At 38.8% G+C, this 26,157-nt stretch overlaps 1 protein-coding gene across 1 annotated transcript; it reads right to left on the minus strand.

Annotated features, from left to right (window-relative positions):
• On the minus strand, nucleotides 1–24,820 carry LOC140242044 (alpha-2,8-sialyltransferase 8B-like). The gene is made up of 4 exons (XM_072321796.1): nucleotides 24,632–24,820; nucleotides 23,923–23,989; nucleotides 5,526–6,080; nucleotides 1–611 (listed from the first exon to the last, which is right to left on the minus strand). Exons 1-4 carry the CDS (start codon nucleotides 24,753–24,755, stop codon nucleotides 323–325), a joined length of 1,035 nt encoding a protein of 344 aa, XP_072177897.1. The 5' UTR covers nucleotides 24,756–24,820; the 3' UTR covers nucleotides 1–322.
• Nucleotides 24,821–26,157: the final 1,337 nt, after the last annotated feature.

Below are 26,157 nucleotides of genomic sequence, written 5' to 3' on the forward strand. Positions count from 1 at the left end.
GAGATTTCGTGAGGTTTTCGTTGATGTAGATATGTGCATCGTCTGGGTCTTTCTGTCAAAGGTTGAGCCGGGCACCGTGTAGACTTGTTTTCTCGTGCCGTAGTCGCGAAATTCACGACACAGGACGGTCATGCACATGTCCGCGTAACCAAAAAGAGGATGGTTTAGTGCTATGGGGGCGTTTTTCTCTAGGGGGTAGTTTGGGTACTATGTGGCTGCGGTAAATAGTTTTAACCAAATATTTCAACCAATCAAAATCGAAGATTCATGAAATGGAAGTCTCTATATTAGTACACATTATGAACCACAATTATGCTGGCTTTCAGGTCCATGGTCTTAAAACGCGGTGATCCCATCTCCCCGCGCAATCATTCACTATGCGAAGAGCGCCCTCGTCTTGAAGTTGGAGGAGTCTTTTGTATTCTTCGGGCATTGCGTGCCTGTTTTTCGCGTAATCCATTACACCTGGGTCGTAATAGTGGTGTTGCAACGTTCTGTTTGTCGGATCGACGTTAAAAGGGTAGAATCCGAACAGTGTGATTCGTGAACAGAACTGAGTCGTTGCTGCGTACATAGCCAGACCAGAAGATGGATGTCGAACGCTAAATGCCCTGAATGAGGAATGAGGAAGGGAGGACATGTTGATTTGTTTGTATTTAGTAACGGGCATTATGACTGCTTTTGTTCTTCAAATTCACCCCGATCTAAAGAAAATCACATTTCATAAAGTGTATATTAGCAGTTGCGATCTTACAAATACTGTGCAGAGGGAGAAAACTGATTACAATCTTTCATAGTACATTTTTCTTGTCCTTAACTGGATAAACGGAGAGTTAACTTTACTGACAAAATTTGTCAACATACTTTCGTTTACTTAAAGGACAATCTCACCGTCATATAGACACGTGGATTGAGAGAATGCAGCAATATTAGTACAACAGTTTAGTGAAAGTTTGAGGAAAATCCGACAATTCGTTCAAAAGTTATGAATTTTTGAAGCTTCAGTTCCACGATCGCTGGATAAGAAGATTACAACAGCTTGTGATATCATTTATGTGTAGAATGATATAAAGAAAATACAAAGAAAACTCAACATATTTTCACTTTTCTTTCATAATCAATGAACACATGACTTGCCTCTTTCAGAACGAGGCAGGGGAGTAATACTACCTTTAACGTATTATGTCAGTTACAAGTTGAGGAAATATGTACTTTTTTAAGAAAGTGAAATTTTATGGAATTCTCTTTTTATTTCCTTATGATATTGTTCTACGTATGTGACATCGTCAACTGTAGTATAGTCTTCCTATCCAGCAGTGACTGCAAATTCATAACTTTTGAACGGATTGTCCGATTTTCCTCAAACTTTCACTTATGTGTGCTACTTATATTGCTGCATTATCTCAATCCACATAAAATGCTGAACTTCTCCTTTAACAAAAGGAGAGAACCAATCTATATATATATATATATATATATATATATATATATATATATATATATATAGTTGTCTCCCCCTCCAAAAAAAAAGAAAAAAAAAAGAGAAAACCAACTTTAAATCATTATTGTAGGAAACCAAAACCAAAAGAGAAATGCGGATTGAGGCAAAGCAGCAAAATTAATAGAACATTAATAGTGAAAGTTTGAAGAAAATCGGACAATCGATGCAAAAGTTTTGAATTATTTATGTTTGGTGTTGGAACCACGGGATAATGAGACAACTAGAGTTAATGACATCATAAGGTGGACAACTTTTATAAAGAAAATATACAGAAAATTCAACATGCTTTCACTTTTCTTGCGTAATGAAAGAGCACATGACTAACCGCTTTCAAAAAGTAAAGGGAATAATAATTACCCTTGACATGATATTATGTCAGTATCAAGTTGATGGAATGTGGAATTTTCTTTATATCTCTTTATATTGTTGTCCACACATGACGTCATGGACTCTAGTAGTCTCCTTATCCAGTGATTACAACACCAAAACTTTTAAAATTAGTAACTTTTGCACTGATTGTCCGATTTTCCTCAAACTTACACCGATGTGTTCTACTAGTATTGCTGCTTTCTCCCAATCCATATCCTCTTTGGGTTTTGGTTTCCTTTGAACAAATACGCAGTACCGGCCGCTAAAAGGGATTAGTACAATCACTGGCTATGGAGTGGAAGCTTTGTAGTCTAGTGGATATGACGCAGAACCCCACCAGCGAGTATATTTTTATGTCCATTATTAGTTTTCATATTGGCTGTTACACACTAAAAAAAATCGATGTTTATTTAGGTCGATGAAGGGTGGGGTTTTTGTCAGTCAGTTGCAATAATCTCACAGCATTGTTTTGCAAAAGGAGAAACACTGTTCAAATGATTCATTTTCCATTTTCATCATTTTTAGGTTGTCCAGTCATTGTTTGCTTTTATACAAAATAGTGCATGATTTTGAATGCACTATTTCATACCAGATTACATATCTGACAAATGCACAATAAATTAGCCCAAGTGCAGTTTTATTTCACCGAGGCCGAAGGTTGAGGTAAAAAAAAAAAGAAAAAAAAAGAAAAAAAAAACCTGCACGAGGGCGAATTGTGCATATGGAGTGTATACTGGCTAGGATAGTGCGTGAAAGAGCATGTAGTATTTGTTATAGTAAATAAAGTGTATTTGTAATACTTCTTTTTCTAGCTCTAGGACGGTCTATAGGCCAGGACCGTTAGTCCCGTAGATTCTACATAAACAATCAGAATTCCAGCTTACGACTACGTACCCTGCACGGTCCATGGAGAATCAAGCCTGTGTTTCCTCAAAAATAAGGTATGCACATGGCCGGCGCCTTGTTTTCAAAAGTGTGTGTGTGTGTGTGTGTTGGGGGGGGGGGGGGGTCATGAGTCATGAGCTATTACGCCACAAAAAAAAAGTCCTCGTCGCATCTTTCTCACTTCACAGTTTCACCGACAGGCAAAAAAAAAAAAAAAAAATATTCGGATCACCTAAAAAAAAAGAAGCAAAATGCAAAAACGGCCTTACCGCGCTCAAGGTTTCACCCTATGTATTCCTGTGTAAGGGTGCAAAAAAAAAAGTGGGGGGGGGGGGCGAGCCCCCCTGGACCAGCCCCCCTCGGTTCCGCCGGCCTTGATGCAAATACAGATGTTGTCCAAATCTAAATAGAACGGATCAGAAGGTTCTATAAGTTCCACTATGGTGTTACGACCTAGTAAAATTGGGTTTTCAGCTTAGACCGCTTGCCCTTAGGCATGGCTCGACACTAACTTTTTTGTTTGGTGGCCCGATGGGGCCACCAAAATCCTAAATTTCAAATTTTTGGTGGCCCGAGAGAAAAATTTGGTGACCTGAAAACAAAACAATCAAAAACATTAAAAGTCCTTTTTTTTTTAAATGAGTCAAATATTTAAGTTTTATAATAGTAAGAATTAGAAGTTGGACATAATTATCTACTCATAAATAAACTTCAACAAACTCGCAACACACACTCTCAGGCACTCATTCAGTCCTTTTTATCCGTCCTTTAAACAAATTTAACTGCTCATTTCCGTCGCAAAAAGATACGAATTTCTTGATATACCTTTCAAAAAATTTTGGTGGCCCGAGGCGGGCCACCAAATTTGCCCTTTTTTGAAATTTGGTGGCCCGACTTACATTTTTGGTGGCACCGGGCCACCGGGCCACCGTTAGTGTCGAGCCCTGCATTAGGTCTACGTAAAGTTGGGATGTTGCGTACCGACTATATTATCGAGCGAGCGTATGCACGGATGCCTGTTCTGCGCTTCATACACACTCTGCCCATGACTTCGACGCTGTGTGGCTGCAGCGTATAGGCGCAGTGTGTATGAAGCGCTAGCTCGCTCACTAGCAATACACCCATCGGACCTACATGGTGCATGTACAGCGTAGGCCCTACTACAAGTTTTGTCAGCGTATAGATGCGTACAAAACACGCTCTCAATACTACGGAGGGGCTATACATGTATAATATCGGAAAGTCCCACTTTTCGATTTCACTCCGTGGACGTGGCCGCCGAGGAAATGACGTCATTTTAAGGAACTGTGCATGCTCAAGGTTCTCCAGCACGTCCACGCCAACGCCAGAATCGCTAACGCGTGTTCGAGGGATTTCACGTCCACCCGAGATTTATGACGTGATGACGTCATCGCATGGCGCAACCAATCGCCAGCCAGCTAGAAGAGACGGGGGCCATGACGTCATAGTATACAAATGATGCACAGGATAGAGTGCGTTAGTGGAGGCGTATAGTGCACTCGAGGGTATTTACAATTGTGAAACATGCACGAGGCGAAGCCGAGTGCATGTTGCACTACATTGTAAATACCCGACAGTGAGCTACGCCTCCACTAACGCCACGAAATAATCCTGTGCATCATTTGTTTTATAAAATGGGTCGAAAATTCGAAAACTAACAGCATTTTCCAGCGTTTTCACGAACCTTTGTGGGTCAAGACGTCCGAAGATGTTCGTCCCAAACATTTGCGCACGTCGCACTCGGAAATCCCGCACAAACAGTATAAGTATGATGGAGGTTGGGTTTCCGGACACTTAAGTTCCCGCATGAAAACTAACTTATTTTACATAGAATATGCACCCTTTACCTTAAAGACTTGATATAGACTCCTCATATAGGCCTACTAGACAACATACTCTGAAAACGGCGAGAGAATTAACCTGCTAAATCGTTGGATTTGCCCTTCAAAGTGACTCCATGTACGCGTCCGGTCCCACAACGCTTGGTCTACTGTACTGTACAAAGTGTACGTATATAAAGAGTATACGTATGCCACACATGTTATGCACAAGGGAAGAAAGGCCGGCCGGCGGCCGGCAGCCCGAACTAGAAGTTGTTTACAGGATTGACAGCGCGTACTGTATGTATGCATGCAATTCAAAGGAGCCGCCGCGCGCACAGACGATCGGCAATACACGCAGTGCGATGGGACTAGAATAACCAAAGCACACGTGACTCATTTCAGCGCTTCCAATCGGCTACATTCTTGAACCCATTTTATAACAGTTCGTCACGAACGGCGTGCACTGAAATTGAAATGCGTGATAACACCGCGGACGTGCCGAGTGGACTGCGGCCATTTTGAGCCGGTTTCGTACGAGACTGGCGGCCACGTCTACGCAATCGAAAAGTCCTTACTAGTATACGACTGTACGTCCGTCGTGACTGCGCACTAATGCAAATTAGTCATATCTATAGTGTACTATAACAAAATTTATGCACGTCACGTGGTATCAATCTGGCCAATCAAAAATCTTGCTGTTGATGGCACTATTTACTCTGCACTAATATATATGTATATATACATATATATATATATATATATATATCATAATTATAATGTATACACAAAAGAGTTGGTCAAACACCTATTCCGCTTTGTGATATCCTAAGAAAAACAACACATGAACCAGTACGTTCCTGTCTACGGTTCAGCATATCGTCACTGAACAATCCTCTTATATAACCAAATATCAGATATATACGTACCTTTTCGCGGGAAAGACGGCTATTCTGGGGCTATAAGCAAATGACAGTTGAATGTTGAGGAATTCTCGAAGAAATGACAGTGACTCTCGGATGTTCATGATTTTTGACTTGGTTAACAGTTTAATATACCACAGGACGCTTCCATTTATTTGGGCAATTCTATGGAACAATCTCTCACAATCAGGAGTAAAGTTTTGGGCAGTTACGTTATGATTCATTTTAACACATGCAGCAAGTTCGCGAGATTGTTCGGAGTTAAAGGTCATCAAGTTAACCTTTGAACCCACATCACGTGCGTAGACACCACCGAAGTAGGCAAGATTCATGCGTACAATCATATCCGCTCTGTCGATGACGTCACCACACGCGCTTCCCAGAAGCACCCCAGCATTCCCGACGACGGAGCAGGACTGTACTTCCGGCACACTTACTGTTTGGTTATATTTCCGGATTCGCGATTGAGTTCCTGACGGTCGCATCTCTGCGAACGGGATGTCGTGTCGGAAAATTTGAACGACGGACTGCCTGGACAATCGTGCTCGGGAAACTTGTTGTCTGTATTCCAGGAGAACAGAAAAATCCAGGTGATGATTTAATAATTATGCTTCGTTCTTTTTTTTTTATCAAAGTCAAATCAATGATTACTTTCCAATACGGCATTTTCATTTATTTTTCATTTATTTATTTTCATATCCAAATAATACAAAATTATTGCTACATAGGATTAGCATTTTGTACAAGAAGGTGGGAGTGTCATAAAGTAAATACAAACAATAGTATAACAAAAGTATAATACATACCTGCAACTTCAAGCACATAATAATTATGAACCCACGTAATTTACAAATAATTTGATCTTCATGAAATCACTTTGAGTTGAAATAGCATTAGTTTAGTAACGAATATGGAGGGAACTTGCATAAGAAGCAAAGCTTGTACAATATTAGCAAGTTTCCCCCCCCCCCCCCAAAAAAAAAGAAAAGAAAAGAAAACACCAGTCTATGCATACGTGGGTATATATCCAAAACGAATATATCCAAATAAATGCATTCATCTCTCTAACATCGTCTTTGGCATTTGAAAATGAAGGAAGTAAAACTTTCTGAAAATGTAAGAAAGTATTAAAGAAATCAAGTAAAAACAAATAAATCCCTACTCTGCAAGCACCTGGTAATTAGAATATTGCTGTTGGACCTACAATACCTAGAACTCAAGGCAGGAAAGGTTTCACCCTTCCCTCCTCCCCTTCCAAGTTTAAACATGGTGCATGACATTTTATGAAATCAAACGTCCACACAACATGAATACAGATATCAACCCTTTGCTGTTACAGTAGTGGTGATAATTTATCGATTAGGTAATATTCGGTTGATTTGATGATATTTTCACGTGTTTTTGATCATATCGTTTTCTTGAGACCAAACATGCCAAAGCAACATATAAAATGAAAATAGCACGCCGTAAGCACAATCATTGTCACTGACTATCGCTTTATAGTCAGGTCGCTTAATGTCAAAATTTGGGCTTACCGTTACAGGGCGGATAAAAGCACCAAATTTTGAGAGGTGATCCCCTAGGACCTTCTCATTAATATTAGAGTAGAAGCCCTTTGGATTTTTTTTTTTTGAATTTTGGGGAGAAAATGCTGAATTTCAATGTTTCTTTATATTCATGATAGATATATACCGCATTTGCGTATGACAAATGCAAATATACCGCATACCATATGCAAATATACCGCATTTGCATATGACAACATATAAGTTAAGATCTGTTGTGAATTGATTTAATTTTCATGGAAATGAAAACAAACCCAAAGTTGAGACCATGATCAACATCAAAGTATTTGAAACATGGAGTTGGTGGAATTAATTACTGATCAAAATGTAATATACACATATTATAATTTTTATACCGATCAAATATAATTATGTATACCGCATTTGCGTAACTTAGGGAATATGACAACATAATTATAAGTTAAAATCTGTTGTGAATTGATTTAATTTTCATGGAACTGAAAACAAACCCAAAGTTGAGACCATGATCAACATCAAAGTATTTGAAACATGGAGTTGGTGGAATTAATTACTGATCAAAATGTAATATACACATATCATATACCGATCAAATATATGTATACAGTTTAAATAGACAGAAAATAGTTTTTGAAATAAACAGTTTTCCTACTAAGTGGCGGATCCATGCAGGTGGGGGCGCAACGGGCGCGCCCCTTTCTATATTTTTTTTTTAAAAGTAATAAAAAAGAAAAAAATGGAGGGGGAGGGCATGCGCCCCCTTTAATTTTGTAAAGTCGCCCCTTCCCCCTTAAGGAATTCCTGGATCCGCCCCTGCTACTCCCATGCTCTGAGACTCACTTTACACTAAAATTATTTTGCAGTGCAGTAAAATTTATTTGTGGATACAGTACACTCCTGTTATAACGAACGCGGTAATATTTTTCGTTACCTTTGAACGAAGTAAGAAATCAGGTCCCAAAACTATCATCTATCTTTCTACACTTTACTGTTCGGTTATAACGAAATTTCGATATAACGCAAAAAACAACAACAAAAAACTGCCGGTCCCGACGACGTTTCTTATAACGGGGGTGCATTGTACTGTCTTCTTATGGAAACATTGGACTCCCGTCATAAATCTAGCAAGCTCTAAATTCCATGAAATTGGATGGTCATCGAATAATCAGCTACATGTATTACTTAAACCAGAAACAGCCACATTGTAAAGACAGACATTTTAGAAACCACTGTTGAGGATGTTAGACTACATTCAGCTACTGCTTTCTTCCTGTGCCACCGACACGTGTCTCAGCAGGGAGGTGACTCCCTGGTCTCAGCAACCAGTTGGCAACAGAAAATTTCCCTTCTGAGATTATGGGTGAGCTTTATCTTTTACAGTGAAACCCCGTTATAATATTATCTCGTTATAACCGGTTCCTCGTTATAATCGTACGCACTAAAACAAAGAAAAACATAAGCATGGAATCACATACCAATCAATCAAACTTATGAGCAGTCTTTGCGTTGTTATTACACAAGTAAATGGATCGCTGTTATTGAGAAAGAATAAAAAGGAATCATTTGTTAATTTATGCCAAAAGTATCAAAAAAAGAAGGGGTTGAAAACGCGTTCTTTGTTTTTCTTCCTAAAAATCTCTTCGCGAGTGTTGTGCATGCGTTCTGGAAAAGTGCACGGCAGGGTTGAATTTGTAATCCTTTCTATACCTATCTCTTCCTCGAGTATTGTACCATTCTAAAAGAATGAAAATATCGTTTGTGAAACACAGTATAAAATCTTAATAAATAGAATCACATTGTATCAAAAACATTTGTTACCTTTTTTTCTGAACATGGGTGCAAGCAGAGTAACATGCATTATTCAGCTTATTTCACCCTGTGTGCGCCCAGCGGGATCGCGATGATTACATTTGATTATTTAGGCTGTATTCCATAATGTTTGCACCAGCAGGGGTTGAAAATGCGTTTTGTATTTTTCTCCCCAAAATCTCTTCGCATTTTGTACATGCGTTCTTGAAAGGTACACGACATGGTTGAATTCGTGATCCTTTTTACGCCTATCTCTTCCTCATTATAACGGACCATTCTGAAAGAATGAAATTATTCATTTGTAAAATACAGTGTGAAATAATAATGAACATCACGATGATTTCATTAATCATTTTTCCTGTAATCTCTTACGTAGTGTACACATCAATGTTTCCCAACCAGCAAAACAACTGGAAGTCGGAACTATGTAATATGGAAAGGATTATGATAAGCTGCACATGCATTCCAAAAACATATTTCTCTATGTTCTGTCACCAGTTTGTTTCACTGAATGAAACATTTTTGAATGAATATTTTTTTTTTTCACATTACGGACTGGTTTGAGCTAGTATCAAGTAGGCCGCCTACGCGTATCTCGGAAAAAAAAAAATCAAATAATTATGTTCAAAGACTGAAGAACATCGGGCGGTATCCGTGTGTCTCATCGCATGGTTTATAAGAAAACATGCAAAGAACGGTACTCAGCATTTGTCACCGTAAAGGAGGATAAAAGAGGGATAACGGCGGGACGACTGAGCCTAGCATATTTGTTTCCTCTTTCCGCCTCATATCATTCATTGATAGAGAGACGGCATGAGGATCGCTACAATAAAGCTCACGTGTTTATGCACATATAAAATCGTGATACACGCGCGCGCTATGTGGTCAGATTGACTCTACAGAACGAGAAAGAGAACAGAAGGATAGCGTGAATTCGGTTATCAATGTTTCGTCTGTCGCGTGTTTGAAAGCGGCAGGTCAAGAAATGGAACCTCGTAATATCCGATCAAATTGCTTATGTGTTTCTTTATCATGACGCACCGAAGATGTCCTTGTTATAACCGGAATCTCATTATAACCGAACTTGTTGTAACCGATCCGCTTTACCATAGGTTTACACTCAAAGAAAAGTGATTACCCCGTTCAAAGAAAAGTGATTACCCCGTTAAAAGCGCTTCCTCGTCATAAGCGAACTCGCTATAACGGGGTTTCACTGTACCAGGAATTTTACTGATAATTATACCAAATAAGGACAGAAAGATAGACACGATGTCTTGTCATAGTTATGCTGGCCATAATCTATATTTGTGTTAAAGATGGTTTAAAGTTTCGTGGGCTGACTTTGGCTGAGGGAGGTTTGTTTTGCAGAATGTTTCATTAGACGAAAGGAACTAACTGACCAAGACCCCGTTTACAGTGCGAGGCTCGGCCGCGGCTCGGCCGCGGCTCGGCCCAGCCCCGCTTCAGTGTAAACGCTCAAAAGGCCAAATGCGAGGCCAAAATTGGCCTCGCATTTGGCCTCGATCTGGAGGTGGTCTCGACCGCGGCCGAGCCGCGGCCGAGCCCGGCTTTTTCTCAGTGTAAACGTAAACTGGGCCAAATGCGCGGCCAATTTTAGTCTGGCTTCCAAACCCTCTGCCTTTACTATTTCGCTGTTCAGGATATTAAACCCCTAAACGTCGAAAACAAGTATAGTTTAAGGTGGTTTTGTCCTGCAAAGGATTTTTTCCTTCGGCAAAGGCCTTTGCCCGAACGGCAACTTTGTCGCCTTCGTCGCCACGGAATTCATTTGGCAAAGGGTCTGAAAACCAGACAATACCAAATTGCGTTTGTTTATAAGTAGAGGGCCACTACGACAAAATATTGAAAGGTTTGAGTCAAAAGCGCGGCCGAGCCCAGCAGTGTAAAATTGCGAGGCCCGTCCTCGCAATTGAGGCTGGGCTCGGCCCAGCCCCGCACTGTAAACGGGGTCTAGCATAGTCGCTATACAAGAAACTGTATAATGTCCTTTTCCAGAGGATTACCTTCATCATGTACATGTGTTTTCTGCGGTAACATCCCAACGCGACATACGTGTACATACTTAGAGATCAATATTCTCACCAGAAAATGTCTTTGCTGCCAAATACATGACATCATTACCCCAATGATGCGATGGAATCCAAAGGTTTATATAATAAGTGGATTAAATTCCAATACCTTTGCTTTTCAGAATGTGATTCATCATGGCACTTAAGTGGGATCATTGTGTGATTTGCCGGCAAGACACCATTGAACCCTTAAAGTGTCTCTGGAAGAGTTCAAGGGCAAGTGGTGACAAGACAGAGGCCTATATACTAGTCATTCCTGTCCAATGCCGAGCAGGTCCGAGCCATTAATGCTGTTCAAGTTGAACTCTGTTTGGGGAGTGAAGAAACTGTTGAAAGCTTTTTTACACACTCAGCTCAATGGCATAAACCTTGCCATTTGAAATTTAATAATTCTAAATTGGAGAAGGCAGAGAAGAAGAGAGTTCACACCCCAAATGAAGATCAGAAAAGGCCCACTAAGCGTAGAACATTAGATGTTCAAAAATGTTTCTTCTGTGAGAAAGGAGCAGAGAGTGAAGGATGTCCTCCATGAATGTCAACATTCGACGCTGATAAAAATATCCCTGACATGATCACAGAGCTCAATGACACCTTACTAATGGCCAGAATAGTTGGAGGAGATCTCATTGCAATGGAAGCAGAACATCAAGCTCAAGCTCAGAAATAGATATCGCAATCACACTCGCAAGGCAGGCCAGACGCCAGAAAACATAGATGAGAGGGCTCCTATTCTAATGTTGTTTCATGATCCTCAAGGAATCCGTGCGCCAAATTTGATGCTTTTATCCGCCGTGTATAGAGCAAAACGGAAAAAGCACGCAAAAGAACAAGCAAACAACCATCTTTTTAAGGGGGGGGGGGGGTCCAGCCACTTTTGCCCTATTATACCCCCAGCAGTTTAGAGACATTACGCAAGATGCTCCTACCGTAATGTACAAATTCAGGTTCTAAACCAAACCAAAAATAAAAATATATATTGTCAGCGTATCACCCATGCAATAACATGAAAAGTGAGGGTTTGCCATAAGTGTCGGCCATTTTGGAATTTGATCTTTTTATGTGTTTGTGTGTTTTCCTTAAAAATTCCAGGAGGGCTCCTACACTACTATTATTTACTAGTCCTCACGGAATCCGTGTGCCAAATTTGATGTTTTTACCCGCCGTGTATAGAGCAAAACGAGAAAAAAAAAAACACGCGAAAGAACAAGAGAACCACTTTTTAAGGGGGGGGGGGGGAGGTACCGCCACTTTTGCAAGAATATAAACAATGCTCCTTTATACCGTAATGTACAAATTCAGGTTCTAAACCAAACCAAATATATATATATATATATATATATATATATATATATATATATATATGTATATATATATATATATATATATATATATATATATATATATATATATATATAGACAGCGTATCACCCATACAATGACATGAAAAGTGAGGGGTTTCCCATAAGTGTCGGCCAGTTTGGAATTTGATCTTTTTATGTGTGTGTATTCCAGGAGGGCTCCTACTCTACTATTGTTTACTAGTCCTCAAGGGATCCGTGTGCCAAATTTGATGTTTTTATCCGCCGTGGATATTAAGAGCAAAACGGAGAAAAGCACGCAAAAAAAAAAAATCGAACGACCATTTTTTAAGGGGGGGGGGGGTCCCGCCACTTTTGCCCTAACCCCCCACCCCCAGCAGTTTAGAGACATTAGGCAAGAATATAAACAATGCTCCTACCGTAATGTACAAATTCAGGTTCTAAACCAAACCCAAAATAAATACATATAATGTCAGCGTATCACCCATATTATAATGACATGAAAAGTGAGGGGTTTGCCATGAGCGTCGGCCATTTTGGAATTTGATCTTTATATATATGTGTGCTTTCCTTAAAAATTCCAAGAGGGCTCCTACTCTACTATTGTTTACTAGTCCTCAAGGAATCCGTGTGCCAAATTTGATGCTTTTATCCGCCGTGTATAGAGCAAAACGAGAAAAAAAACACGCAAAAGAACAAGCGAACAACCATTTTTTTTTTTTTTAACAGATAGAAAATTAACATGCGGAAATGTGCGCATTATAGAAAAAAAAATAGGTTTTTAAGAGGGCCTAATTTCCATTTCCTTTCGATTTGCGAATTACGAAGAAACTAGAAATACATGTTAATAATATTGAATTCTTTCCTAAACTAGTCTAAATCAATTCGAGTATTTCATTAAAAATTTTGCGGTGAAATAAAGCTTGTAATTCAACGAAAGGTGAAATGCGTTCTTCGTCTCCGAACTTCGTCTTGCAACTAGAGCGATGCCGAGCATGACTTCAAAACGTAATGGAATGCTAGACATCCCATTGTAACGCCTTGAACCCAAACATGTGTTTGCATGAATTACGAAGAGTTGCCACTCCATCTCTGTAACACCTCCCTGGTCAAATTCTAAACCTCTGTACAAAAACTGAACTTCGCACAGGAACCAATGATGTGTATGTGAGTGTGTGCTGACAATGGCCCTGAACAATGGACATGTCTGAACCACCTGTTGACTAGGCGTCAGTCTCGCGCTCCCTGGCACATGAATGTTTGATCAATAATTCATGTGGATTGCCCTGGGCACTGCTAGTCTGAATTCATGCACGGTAAAGTGCTTGCAAACACCACATTTCATTCCAGCTGGCAATCATTTTCAAATTTGCTTCACATATCACTGAATTTGGGATATAAATAAGCATAAATGATCTAGAGTTCCTCATTTCAATACAACTGTCTACTAATTAAATTGTCTGACAAAATTTTTCGCTTTTTCGATAAAAAAAGATCATCTTTGGTAAAGAGTTCAGCAGCATTTATCATTGGGGCGATTTGTTTCACAATAGATTTATTTAAGGCTCCATATACACAAGTTATTATATACTCTAATTGATTTTCTTTGCTTCCTGTCACCACGTTTACGATAGAACAGAAGGTATTCATTGTAATTCTGTTTTTCAGAAGTAGGGAGAGCACCTGTCGCGACTCAACGACAGTATCGACAGGCGTTTGACTTTACACAGATACTGCCAGAGGCTGTATAAAGACTAGTTGTGATAGTGGAATTTCTCATGAATAAATAATGAAGCATTCAAACTCTGTTCAGGACCATTGTCAGGGTGTTAACCACACACTCCCATACACACCCACTGACCCCTGTGCAAAGTGAAATTTTGTACAGAGGGTTGAAAATAGAGCAAAGTCTGGAACCTAACTGTGAAATCAATCATTGATTTCATGAAACTTATTTATGTTTTCATATCTAAACCACTTTCAACCAAATTGTACACTATTCAGCTATCACTCATATTAATGACAGTGTTATCCGATATATAATTTTTGAATTATTAAGAATCAAAAGTGGGAAATGTTTTTTGAAACACCTAGTATAAAGGAAGACAAGTTCAATACGGGTGCTGTTCGTTATTCCGAAGGTTCGATATTCCGAAGGTTCGTTATTCCGAAGGTTCGTTAATCCGAAACACGCAAATTCCCTATACTTAGAGGTTCGTTAATCCGAAAATGAAAAAGGGTTCGTTAATCCGAACATTTGTGGCGTTATTCCGAAGGTTCGTTATTCCGAAGATTTGTTCATCCGAAAATGAAATTCGGAAAAACGAACCTTCGGAATAAGGAATCTTCGGACTGAAGAGCCTTCGGAATAACGAACCTTCGGAATAACGAGCTGTAACCGTTAAATACATTTGTCCACACTTATTTAGTCCTATGCACGTGGGTTTTAGAAGAAACAGGTGCAATATTGTATTTTGTGGATGCATTTTTTTTTATTTGGTGTAAAGATGGTTGTGTTATTTATATAATGAATTAAATGTGTTTTTTTATTGTCTTTTCTATTATATTTTTCTGTTTCATTTTGGAATGCTTGCTCTATGTATGTGTAATTACAGTATGTATGCCACTTGATTCATGAATATTTTCCACCATATGGACAATAAATAAATAAATAGAATGAAATATGGATCGAAGAGGATGATTAAATTCTGCAAGATGCAAGTAATGACCTGAAAAGTATGCGTAGGTGTTTCAAAAATGTTATTTTCCTCTTGAATAATTCTGCCTTATTTCGATTTCATTGAAATGTATAGATAGCATATAGAGGCAGTGTTAATCAACTTTGAAATCTCTTCTTTATCTTAGACTGAAGTGTAATATGGGGGCTAAAGCATTTAGGCCTATATATTTTTGCATATTTATGTTCATTTTCAGTAATCAGCTTAATCTTCCACGTCATAGATTGATGATTGATATGATTCCTTAGCCTATTCTCTTAATTTTGAATTATCTATTACTTCCGAACTTGGACTATTCTCATCTGAGTAGAATTTGAAATGAGTAAAACACTGAGACTGATCTTTCGCATTCTTGATTAAAGTGAAGAATTTGTTTGTGAAAGGCCAAAGAATGACATGAGAAATGCACATGGGATCTGAATACTGAAATCCCATTTTTGAAATGAATATGTAAAAATGAAAAGTAAAAATGAAAAAATGCGCATATGCTTCACGTACCTTTTCATGTACCCAAAACAGTTGTACGGAGCTGTATCAGCCTCCATTCTCGCGCTATACCATAGTAACATTAATTGCAGTGATATGGTATATTAGACAGATAGATTTGATATCAGGTAACAAGTCACTTGGCATGCCCAACGGCCTGCCTGCAATTTTAAATATAACAAACATAGTTATTATAATGATGTACGCCGCTGCACTAGCGAGATTGAGAGTATCTGGCAGTCTGGTGAGGGGATCATAATAAAATTATCAACAGACTTTAAACTCAGCCGTCTATGAGTACATTTTGAAGCGAATATTCCGTAGGCTCGTTTGTGTAAAAGGGAGACGAACATCCCAGGGAGACGGCCATTTTGTGTATACATTATAACCTCTTGAAGGCTATTTGTTTGTTCATTTTCCATACGGATTGGTATGGGTAGGTGCGTCACGAGAGTCTGAGTCACCAAATTTATGCTGCGTCATTTTCACTTGTCCAAATGAATGTTTAAAGCCCTTTATGATTGGATTGAGAAGCCACCGAAATACAGCAACAACGAATATAGTCCATGGGCCAAGACCCGAAAAATGGGTTGTTGGTACCATCTGAGGTGGCACAACCTTTTTGATGTCAGTTTGTTTGTCGGGCATAGATGTGCTTATCAAGCTATGATAGCATTTTCAAATGAGTAGCTTAGTCATAATAAATTAATTTTTAACCAATTTGGTCTCGTTTTTATATCCCTATACTTCTGAATCGAAACTAAACCGCTATACAAAGAAGAGCACTGCCTCCTGTATGTCCACAGGTGTTCTGTTGTAAACGCGGTGCGCTTAGTCTTTATTCAAGGCAGCGAAGGGAATATCCAAAGGGTTATGATGTCCACAGCTGTCACGCGGTGCGCTTAGTCTTTATCTAGACCAACGTACCGTTACCATATTTAAAGTTCCTCATAAAAGGGATTATCTATACTGTTTTTATACTACCCTATCAACAAATACATCGGTTTTCGCTGGAAAATGATAAATAATTGAAAGATTTCAATTAAAATTCACGAGGAATTGTTTTTGTTGTTGTTGTTTTTAGATAAAAGGATATACACTGTATCATACGCTTTGGATATTCCCTTCGCCGTCTAGAATAAAGACTAAGCGCTGTGGACATCATAAGCTTTGGATATTCCCTTCGCTGCCTTGAATAAAGACTAAGCGCACCGCGTTTACAACAGAACACCTGTGAACATACCACAGGGCTGCATTTTACAGCTCTATGACCCCGTTTACAGTGCGGGGCTGGGCCGAGCCGCGGCCGAGCCGCGGCCGAGCCCAGCCTCAATTGCGAGGCCGGCCCCCGCAATTTTGTCCGTTTACACTGCCGGGCTCGGCCGCGCTTTTGATTCAAACCTTTCAATATTTTGTCGTAGTGGCGCTCTGCTTGTAAACAAATGCAATTTGGTATTGTCTGGTTTTCAGACCCTTTGCCAAATGAATTCCGTGGCTACGAAGTCGCCGTTCGGGCAAAGGCCTTTGCCGAAGGAAAGAATCCTTTGCAGGACAAAACCACCTTAAACTATACTGTTTTTCAACGTTGAGGGGGTTAATATCCTGACTAGCGAAAGATACAGGCAGAGGGTTTGGTAGCCAGACTAAAATTGGCCGCGCAATTGGCCGCGCATTTGGCCCAGTTTGCGTTTACACCAAGAAAAGGCCGGGCTCGGCCGCGGCTCGGCCGCGCTCGGCCGCGGCCGAGACCACCTCCAGAGCGAGGCCAAATGCGAGGCCAATTTTGGCCTCGCATTTGGCCTTTTGCGCGTTTACACTGAAGCGGGGCTGGGCACGGCCGCGGCCGAGCCGCGGCCGAGCCTCGCACTGTAAACGGGGTCTATGGAACATACAGAAGACAGTGCTCTTCTTTGTATAGCGGTTAGTTTCGATTCAGAAGTATAGGGATATAACAACGAGACCACATTGGTTAAAAATTCATTTACTATGACAAAGCTACTCATTTGGAAATGCTATCATGACTTGATAAGCATATCTATGCCCGACAAACAAAATGACACCAAAAAGGTTTTGCCACCTCAGATGGTACCAATATCTGGCCTGGCCCATGGACTAATAAGCCAGTTGACAGTTAACTCATCGGTTTGGTTTGGTTTGATTTTATTTCCCGTCATAAAAAAAGACATACAAATGAAATGACTTTACAGAAATGCAATGTTATTCAAGCATAATATTATGCAAATAAGAGAAAGTTACTATCATTGAAAAGTAAAAGTATGAGTTTACAGACAGAGAACCTAAACAATAAAAACAAAGACAGGGTAATAGATGAAAATAGAGTAAAACGGCTGGAAAACTCATATTCAGCGACACTATTATAAGAGTCACTGGTCTTCATGGGAACCAGAAAAGATAGGAAAAAGGGGTAGGAAGGGGGGGGGGGGGTTCGTATCGTCTTATAAAAATGATAATAATTTTCAACACTATCTTCTTATTCTAGTTAAAGGTCCTTATACAAATCATAATAATCATTAATAATACAAACATCATACATAAAAATTTTTGAATTATTCATGGAAAAAACACCATTGAGTCTTATTCATTCTAATTATAGTAACAATGATCGCTTAAATATAACGATATTGTTGGGCAGTTACAAATACAAATATGGCACATTGGTATAGGGCACATTGGTGTATACAATTGACCTTTCTTCATGTTCATTTTTTTTTCTCCATTGGTTAGGTACTTCACTCGTTTTCAAAGCAGCATGATGCACAAACATGCCCACAATTTATGGAATTCAGTTCAAGCAATGAATGAACTTGCGCAGAGCAGGTGATAAGAATGGTCTGTCAATATTGACATTTCGGCAGGCATTTATTTCATTATTTTGTGTGAATGCATAAGTAGTTTTAGTACATGCATAAGGCCTACTTATAAATTGATCCTTTTAATCTCACTACGGTCTTCAGCAAGTGATAAGGTACTCGTAACTTAAAGTGACAAGATATATCTATATATAGGCTCTATATTTATAATTAACAGCAATAGGTTTCTGCTCGGAGTCCAAGAAAGTATTGATTCACAACAGTAGTTCAATATGAAAACTCCGTGAGAGATGTCGGAGTTTTCATATTGAACTGCCGTTGTGAATCTATGTTTATATATATATATATATATATATATATATATATATATATATATACATACATATACACAGATACATCAGTTTTATTTAGATTTAATCAAATGATATCTTTATTTCCATTGAACAACAGATGATACATGATACAAAGTACAGGCATACGTTTGAGAATTTTTGTTTTGAGAACGTTTGAGAACTTGTAAAAGCGCAAGTTATAGAACATATTACAGAATATCATGATTATGTCATAAAGAGATAAGCGACGCCATTTTGCTATATAACAAAAAGTAACACAGAGATGGAAAAGGGAATTACTAGTAGGCCCTACTGAAAAGCTGAACTTGCGAGACGTGGATCACTCGAAATACAATATACCAAGAACATATATACGTATCCAAAAATTATGATGTGTACAATTAGAGCATTTGAAAACTGAAAATATAATACAAGGAATATACAAGCATTGTGTAAACAGTATTATAAAATGGGTTCAAGTATGTAGCCAATTGGAAGCGCTGAAATGAGTCACGTGTGCTTGTATTAATTTCTCACTAACATCCACGGCCGACGTCACAATGTTTGCACTAGCAGTGCGCACTCAATCAGTTGTTACAAGTGCGTCGCGCGCTACTATACGCGCTGTCAATCCTTACTTCTAGTTCGGGCTGCCGGCGGCCGGCCTTTCTTGTGTGCATAACATGTGTGGCGTACGTATACTCTTATACACGTACGTACAGTACTTAGATCTATATGTGTGCGGGATTTTCGAGTGCGACGTGCGTAAATGTTTGGGACGAACATCTTCGGAGACATCTTGATCCACAAAGGTACGTGAAAAATGCTGTTAGTTTTCGACCCATTTTATAAAACAAATGATGCACAGGATTATTTCGTGGCGTTAGTGGAGATGCAGCTCACTCTCGGGTATTTACAATGTAGTGCATGTTTCACAATTGTAAATACCCTCGAGTGCGCTACGCCTCTACTAACGCACTCTATCCTTGGCATCATTTGTATACTAGTTAAAAGTACGGAGGAAACACACAATTAAAATATTAGCTATTGATGTCGGTTTCGGTTCAGGCACTCTTCATTTAGCCCTGTGTATCAGAAACATAGAGGTGACAAAAACAACAATAAAACAATACATACAAATACTCACAAGTTGGTCACGTAACAACAACAAGAAAAAAAGAATGCACATTGAACAAAATACTCAAATATGTCGCGAGAAAAAAAAATGAAACATAATTGTCATTACAGCACAACAAACCACGAGAAGAAAGAAAAAGGAGCAGAAAAAAAAATGTTCAGAAAACAAGGCATCAACATGTGCTGGGGTATGAAGAGTAAGAGATAATTCTGAGCAATACCTTTTACAATAAAAGACGTTTGTCTGTTTGTCTCGTGATGTCTGATATGCATTGCCCCAAGAAAGAAATTCGTACTTTAGATACGGTAATTTTGTCATTTAGGCACATGCAGGAAAATAACTCTTCCAAACTATTTATTGCCCCTATATGACGCACAATAATTGTGCAAATATTTTTGATGTAGCACTTCCATGTAGACCTTGGCTTGATATAAGCACAAACACCTAAACATTTAATGGAAGAAACTTCCTCGGTAGGGAATTTTATTATAGCGGACTTTCCACCTGGACCTGTAGATAGCAGATATACTTGGGAATGTACAGACCTAGTTCGAAGTAGGGAAAGAAAGCAAAATGCATGCACACAAGCATGAAACACGAAACACGGGAGATACTAGTTGCATGGACTCGGATGAGAAACAATCAACTAGACGTCAATACAGTAGGTGTGCATGGCCATGACCGGCTTTCTGCACTGAAAAGCATTATATTAGCAAGTGATAACTGCGTGAATTGTTAAAATTGGGTGACCTCCCTGAACGTATAGCTGCTATTTCATTGGAAGTATGAAATCTACACATGTATGAGCAAATCAAACAAGATGTTCTCGTCAGGAAAGAGAGGGAGCCCCCCCCCCCCCCCTCCAAAAAAAAAATGATTCAGAAGGAGAAAAGAAATGAAGCTGCAGTGGCTAATGAAATAAAAAACATACGTTGTAGTGATGGTCATAAAGTCAATATGATAAAAGATTGAATTGGGCAGACTCTTTTAACATTTGAATGTGCCTGCATTAAAATCTCTAAGACAAAAAGTAAGCGTGTAGTTGAGGATATAATTATATGAGCATTCTTCTGATTGATGAAAATATATGTACCTCCCAACTTTTCAGAATGTTCAATAATTCCTCATTCACAATCAGCCTCTCTGTATGTTCTTGAAAGAATCCGTTCACTGTCATGTCTTTGTCATTCCCAAACATTTTCGGGCGTTTCCGCACCTTCTGGAGAGATCAGATATAAAAATGAACTTCGGAAGTTATAAATGGCGGTAGTGGTTGGCGTTAATGATAGACAGGGCTCTTATTCGTTTAGTTATCCAGAGCTAGTAGGCTTCTAACTAGCGATGAAAAACCTGCAGGTCATATATTGAGGGAGGTGTTTACATTAGCAGCCATAGTTTTATACGGCTCTTGAAAATTGGATGCCCCCGGATTTTGACGCAAATACGAGCGTTTTAAGAGTTAATTTTGAGGAAAAGGGACATTTTGAAGGTAATGTCTTAGCGAGGGACACTCAGGCTTGATAATTGTTGTGTATGAAACAAAGTAAAGGGAGACGTGAAACTCCATTAAAGTGACCGTGCATCACAAAACTAACAAAAAGTTGCACAACCCGATTTTATGTGAGGATTGAATATACGTGAATAGGATATAGTAAATCACTATTTTTTTTTGTCTCAAATAGTAACCTCTTCTATACGTGATTACAAACTTTAGGATCATAACACCGATGGGAAATGTCGTTTTTTGCAGCTTTCTCAGGACTCTTGATTTTTTTTTTTTGAAAACCCTTTACACTTATTTACTTTCATGTCTGAAAACTTTTTAAAGGATGATGCTTCTTCTTTGAAAATTAAAAGTATAGTCATGAATATAATGTGGTATAATAATATAGCATGTAAGATTTCATTTTAATCTTACGTATTGTAATTGCTATGGACTTTTACACACTTCCTTTTTATCCCATTCGTTGCACAGAGCACAGCTTAAAAGATTAAGCACTTGAATATACCCTAAAATTCAAAGTCTTGTTTCTTATTAACACTTGATTAATGGAAATTTCCCAGACTCGTTTAACATAATTTACCCATAATCACCTTATTATATAAGTGGTAAAAATCCATTCATTCCCTATGTTTTGTTTTGTTTTTGTTTTTGTTTTTTGCCTGGTCGCTGAAGATGAAAAGGAAAAAAAAGGCACAAAGTAATAATCACAGAATGCCTAATAGTCGGGTCGCTTAGTGAAATTACCGTTACACGGCGGATAAAAGCATCAAATTTGGCACACGGATTCCTGAATATTAGAGTAAGAGCCCTCCTGGAATTTTTGAGAAACACGCTAAAAAGATCAAAATTTCAAAATGGCCGACACGTAAACTGACAAACCCCTTACTTTTCATGTCATATGAGTGATAACGATGACAATTCATTAAAATTTTTTTTTTTGATTTAGAACTTTAATTTGAACGTTACGGTAGGAGCATTGTTTATATTATAGCGTAATGTAAAATCTCTTAATTGCTGGGGGAGGGGGTAGGGCAAAAGTGGCGGGACTCCCCCCCCCCCCCCTCCCTGTTAAAAAAAATGGTTGTTCGCTTGTTCTTTTGCGTGTTTTTTTTTTTTTCTCGTTTTGCTCTATACACGGCGGATAAAAGCATCAAATTTGGCACACGGATTCCTTGTAGACTATTAAACAATATTAGAGTAGGAGCACTCCTGGAATTTTTGAGAAAAACGCTAAAAAGATCAAATTTCAAAATGGCCGACACCTAAACTGGCAAACCCCTTACTTTTCATGTCATAATGTGGGTGATAACGATGACAATATATTACATTTTTTGTGGTTTGGTTTAGAACTTTAATTTGAACGTTACGGTAGGAGCATTGTTTATATTATAGCGTAATGTAAAATCTCTTAATTGCTGGGGGAGGGGGTAGAGCAAAAGTGGCGGGACTCCCCCCCCCCCCCTTAATAAGGGGATATTTTGATCTTTCAAATAAAGTACTTCGTTAAAGCGTGTTCCAGCGTGTTTTTAAACTATTTGCTGTTAAAATTGTGAGTTTTACACTGCATTTTGAATCGCTGCTCCAATTCAAGGTACACAAATTCATTGTTGCCATGAGAGCGAATTGCAGTAGGAGCAAATATTTCAAGATGTGAGAGCGCTAGTCCCGATTATTGATGCTCTCTTTTGTCAAAGCACATGGGTAACACCTGTAGTTGAACGCATAACTTCTCGGCGGTGCCGTGCATGACTTCAAAGGAGAGCTTTAGTTGCCTCTCCTTCTCTAGCACCTCCCTGATTTGACCAAAATCTGAAACCTTACTTCAAATTCAATCTTAGATTTAATGAAATTGATTTATGCTTTCACGTGCAAATTACCTCCAACCAAATTGTACACTATCCAGCTATTACTCCTATCAATGACATTTTCATCGGATGAATAGTTTTTGAACTATTAATGATCAAAAGTGGGAAATGTTTTTTGAAACACCTGGTACCTGTATACTTATGTGTGTGTGTGTGTGTGTGTGTGTGTGTGTGTGTGTGTTAATGTTTATGTTTATCAAAAAAAAAAACAAAGGAAAATCTACATGATATGAATAGTAACGTGTATAAAATACCAGTATCTTACACCACCTTAAATGCGTTCCAAACACAGTAAAATTGACAATGAATCACAATAACACCCCTTGCCACCCCTCATACCTAGTTCGCAGACACAAGCAGACACAAATTAATGTCTGTGTGTTTGTGACTAAATGTGTTGCGAATGAAAACCTGCTAGTTAATGAATGATGTTAATGAATCATGTATGTCTGAATTCATCAGAAGCAGTCAGACTATTGGTTAGCGAACACGTTACAACGAATTAGTCGCTTTTATTTCATATCATATCTATGTATCTCATTGACTTATCTGGTTTGACAGGTATAAGATAAGATGTAGATAATATTTGTTTGCTATTCTAAATCCGTGAATTACACTAGGTCCTTCCCCCCCCCCTCTCTCTCTCATCATTTTGCTCTCTCAGCTCCCACCCTCCTTATCCAGCGGCACCATGTAGCATAACAATGCCATAAAAGTAAAACAATTAAGTCTTCTGACAATGCTTACCTCATCGTTAGCGATGCGTTCTCGTTTAATCGAGTCCAGCTGACGTATGTGTTATTTTTCTGTGGTTCTAAGGAATTCAGTTGAAATGAAGAGATTATCATTTCCATTGTGAAGCAGTCATTTTTTTATTTTTTTTTGGTCATCGTTGAATATTTCACGTTACCCTCTCACGTAGAGAGATATGAGTATTGCAAGATTCGTAAATGTGACTATCAGTATATTTCTTTAATCAAACAGAACTTTGCCTATTGGATTGCAAAAAGAAAAAAAAATGTGAAATGAATGCCACATTTACAGTATTGCATGAAATGTAACTGAAAGTTCTATAAATATGTGCAACATGTACTTCCTCCTAGACCTATGCTGTCATTTGTCAAGGCAAACGAAATATGGTTTTTCGCCCGAAGTAGCCGAGGTTTGTGTATCCATTGGCATTGTATCCGTACGGTTTCGGGCTTTCATAATATTTTACCATGAATATTGGAAACAAAATGAGAATTATGACATACGTATCACTGGAAAGATTTGAATTTGGCAAACTGCATGAAAGAAATATCACAATATCGGAATCGGGTGAACCTACCATGCCGTCGTAATGACGGGTCGCACAATTGTCATACATATACCTGCAACCTATAAAGTCGATAAACGTGATCAGGTACACACATGCACAGTTATTCGGTATCATCACGATATTACCACGACTCACGTTTAAATGGCAGCTTAGTAGAATGATCGTCAGTTCCAGTGAAGACAGCCATGAACACTATCATTAAGAATACAACTAAGGTGAAAACAGATTTCAGATAACTGATATCCAACAATGCAGCCATTTCGACATCGCACACTATTGTCCGTAAGGATTTATCGAAGATACATATGAATTGTGTGCGCCACGTAGTAACAGTTGATGCCAGGTCACTGAGCACGCGAACGATTTGCGAAGGCTATACGAATGCCTACTGCCTAGTGTAAAGTTTGGCAACGATGGATCAATCAACTTATGGACATTCGTCATCGCTCATTCATTGATTCATGCATCTGTTTCTGTCAAAGCGTCACAGTAACATTTTAAACATGCTTTCGTGCTATGATCCCATCGTCACCACCGACAGCCAGCCTGGATATAAACAAGAGGGCGCTTTGAGAAATCTAAAAACTACATGAACAGAAGGTAATAAATCTCTTAAATGAAGAATAAGGCTTGGGCAGTTGTACTGTATCTTTGGAAAGCATTGCTTCCTGCAATTTCATTTGCAAAATACACTTAGGGCTTACCCAACAAAAGAAAGCAAATTATTTTGGGCATTTAGGTTGTGATTTACAATCTGTTTTGTGTTTTTTTTTTCTTCTAATTAAGATAATCGACTGCAGACGATCCAATGTAGCAATCAGGCATATGCTTCTTCCTTCTTCCCAAGGACCTGTAAGGACTGGAACAGCCTCCAAGAGGACCCAGCTTCTTCTTCTTCTCTCGACGCCTTCCGGCTTGTCTTGAGTGGGAAGAAGAAATAGTTTTGTCTCCAGCGAGGACACAAATTTTTACTTACACGTTGTATATACGCACTTGCACAAAAGCTACAATATCCTGTCTTAGATGTGTGTAAGGGTCCACACACTCACACACATTTCACAGTGCGATAATCTTCAAAACTTGAAGCTGCACTCTACCTGGAAGAAGAAGAAGAAGAATTTTCGCATATTATTTTAGATTGAACATGTACAGTAACGGTAGATGACATGTACATGAGATGTTGTAAGTCTCACCATTAAGCGACAATACATTTGTGTCCACAAGTTTAGTGTCCACTTCAGTAATAACCAAGTTTGTGACACAAAATTTGTGATGTTTGGAGGTTTGCTGCTGCCTAATGATCATTGGTGTGTATTCAAAGGCAGTTGAGTCTGGAAAAGGCACCCAAGCCTATGTTAAAGGGGCATCCTAGACGATTTTCATATCATGTAGTACATAAATCGACAGCTCCTTCTGTAGATTTGTGGAATTTATTGTGGTTCTTGAGCAGGGAAATGATACTTTGAACGAGGATGTTTTATACACGGAGTTTCAACTAGCTGTAATTATTATTCAAACAGTTGTCAGATTTCTATTGATGTACAAAAGAATTCCTTAGGTGCGCTTGTGCCTTTGATAATCGATGTTCGACGCCGCCGTCTTGCTGAGCAATCTGAAGATTTATTTTGAACGTTATCATAATGTTGGCCATATTTTGCCTA

The sequence above is a fragment of the Diadema setosum genome, chromosome 18 (genome assembly GCF_964275005.1).
Source record: "Diadema setosum chromosome 18, eeDiaSeto1, whole genome shotgun sequence".
Classification (NCBI taxonomy): domain Eukaryota; kingdom Metazoa; phylum Echinodermata; class Echinoidea; order Diadematoida; family Diadematidae; genus Diadema; species Diadema setosum.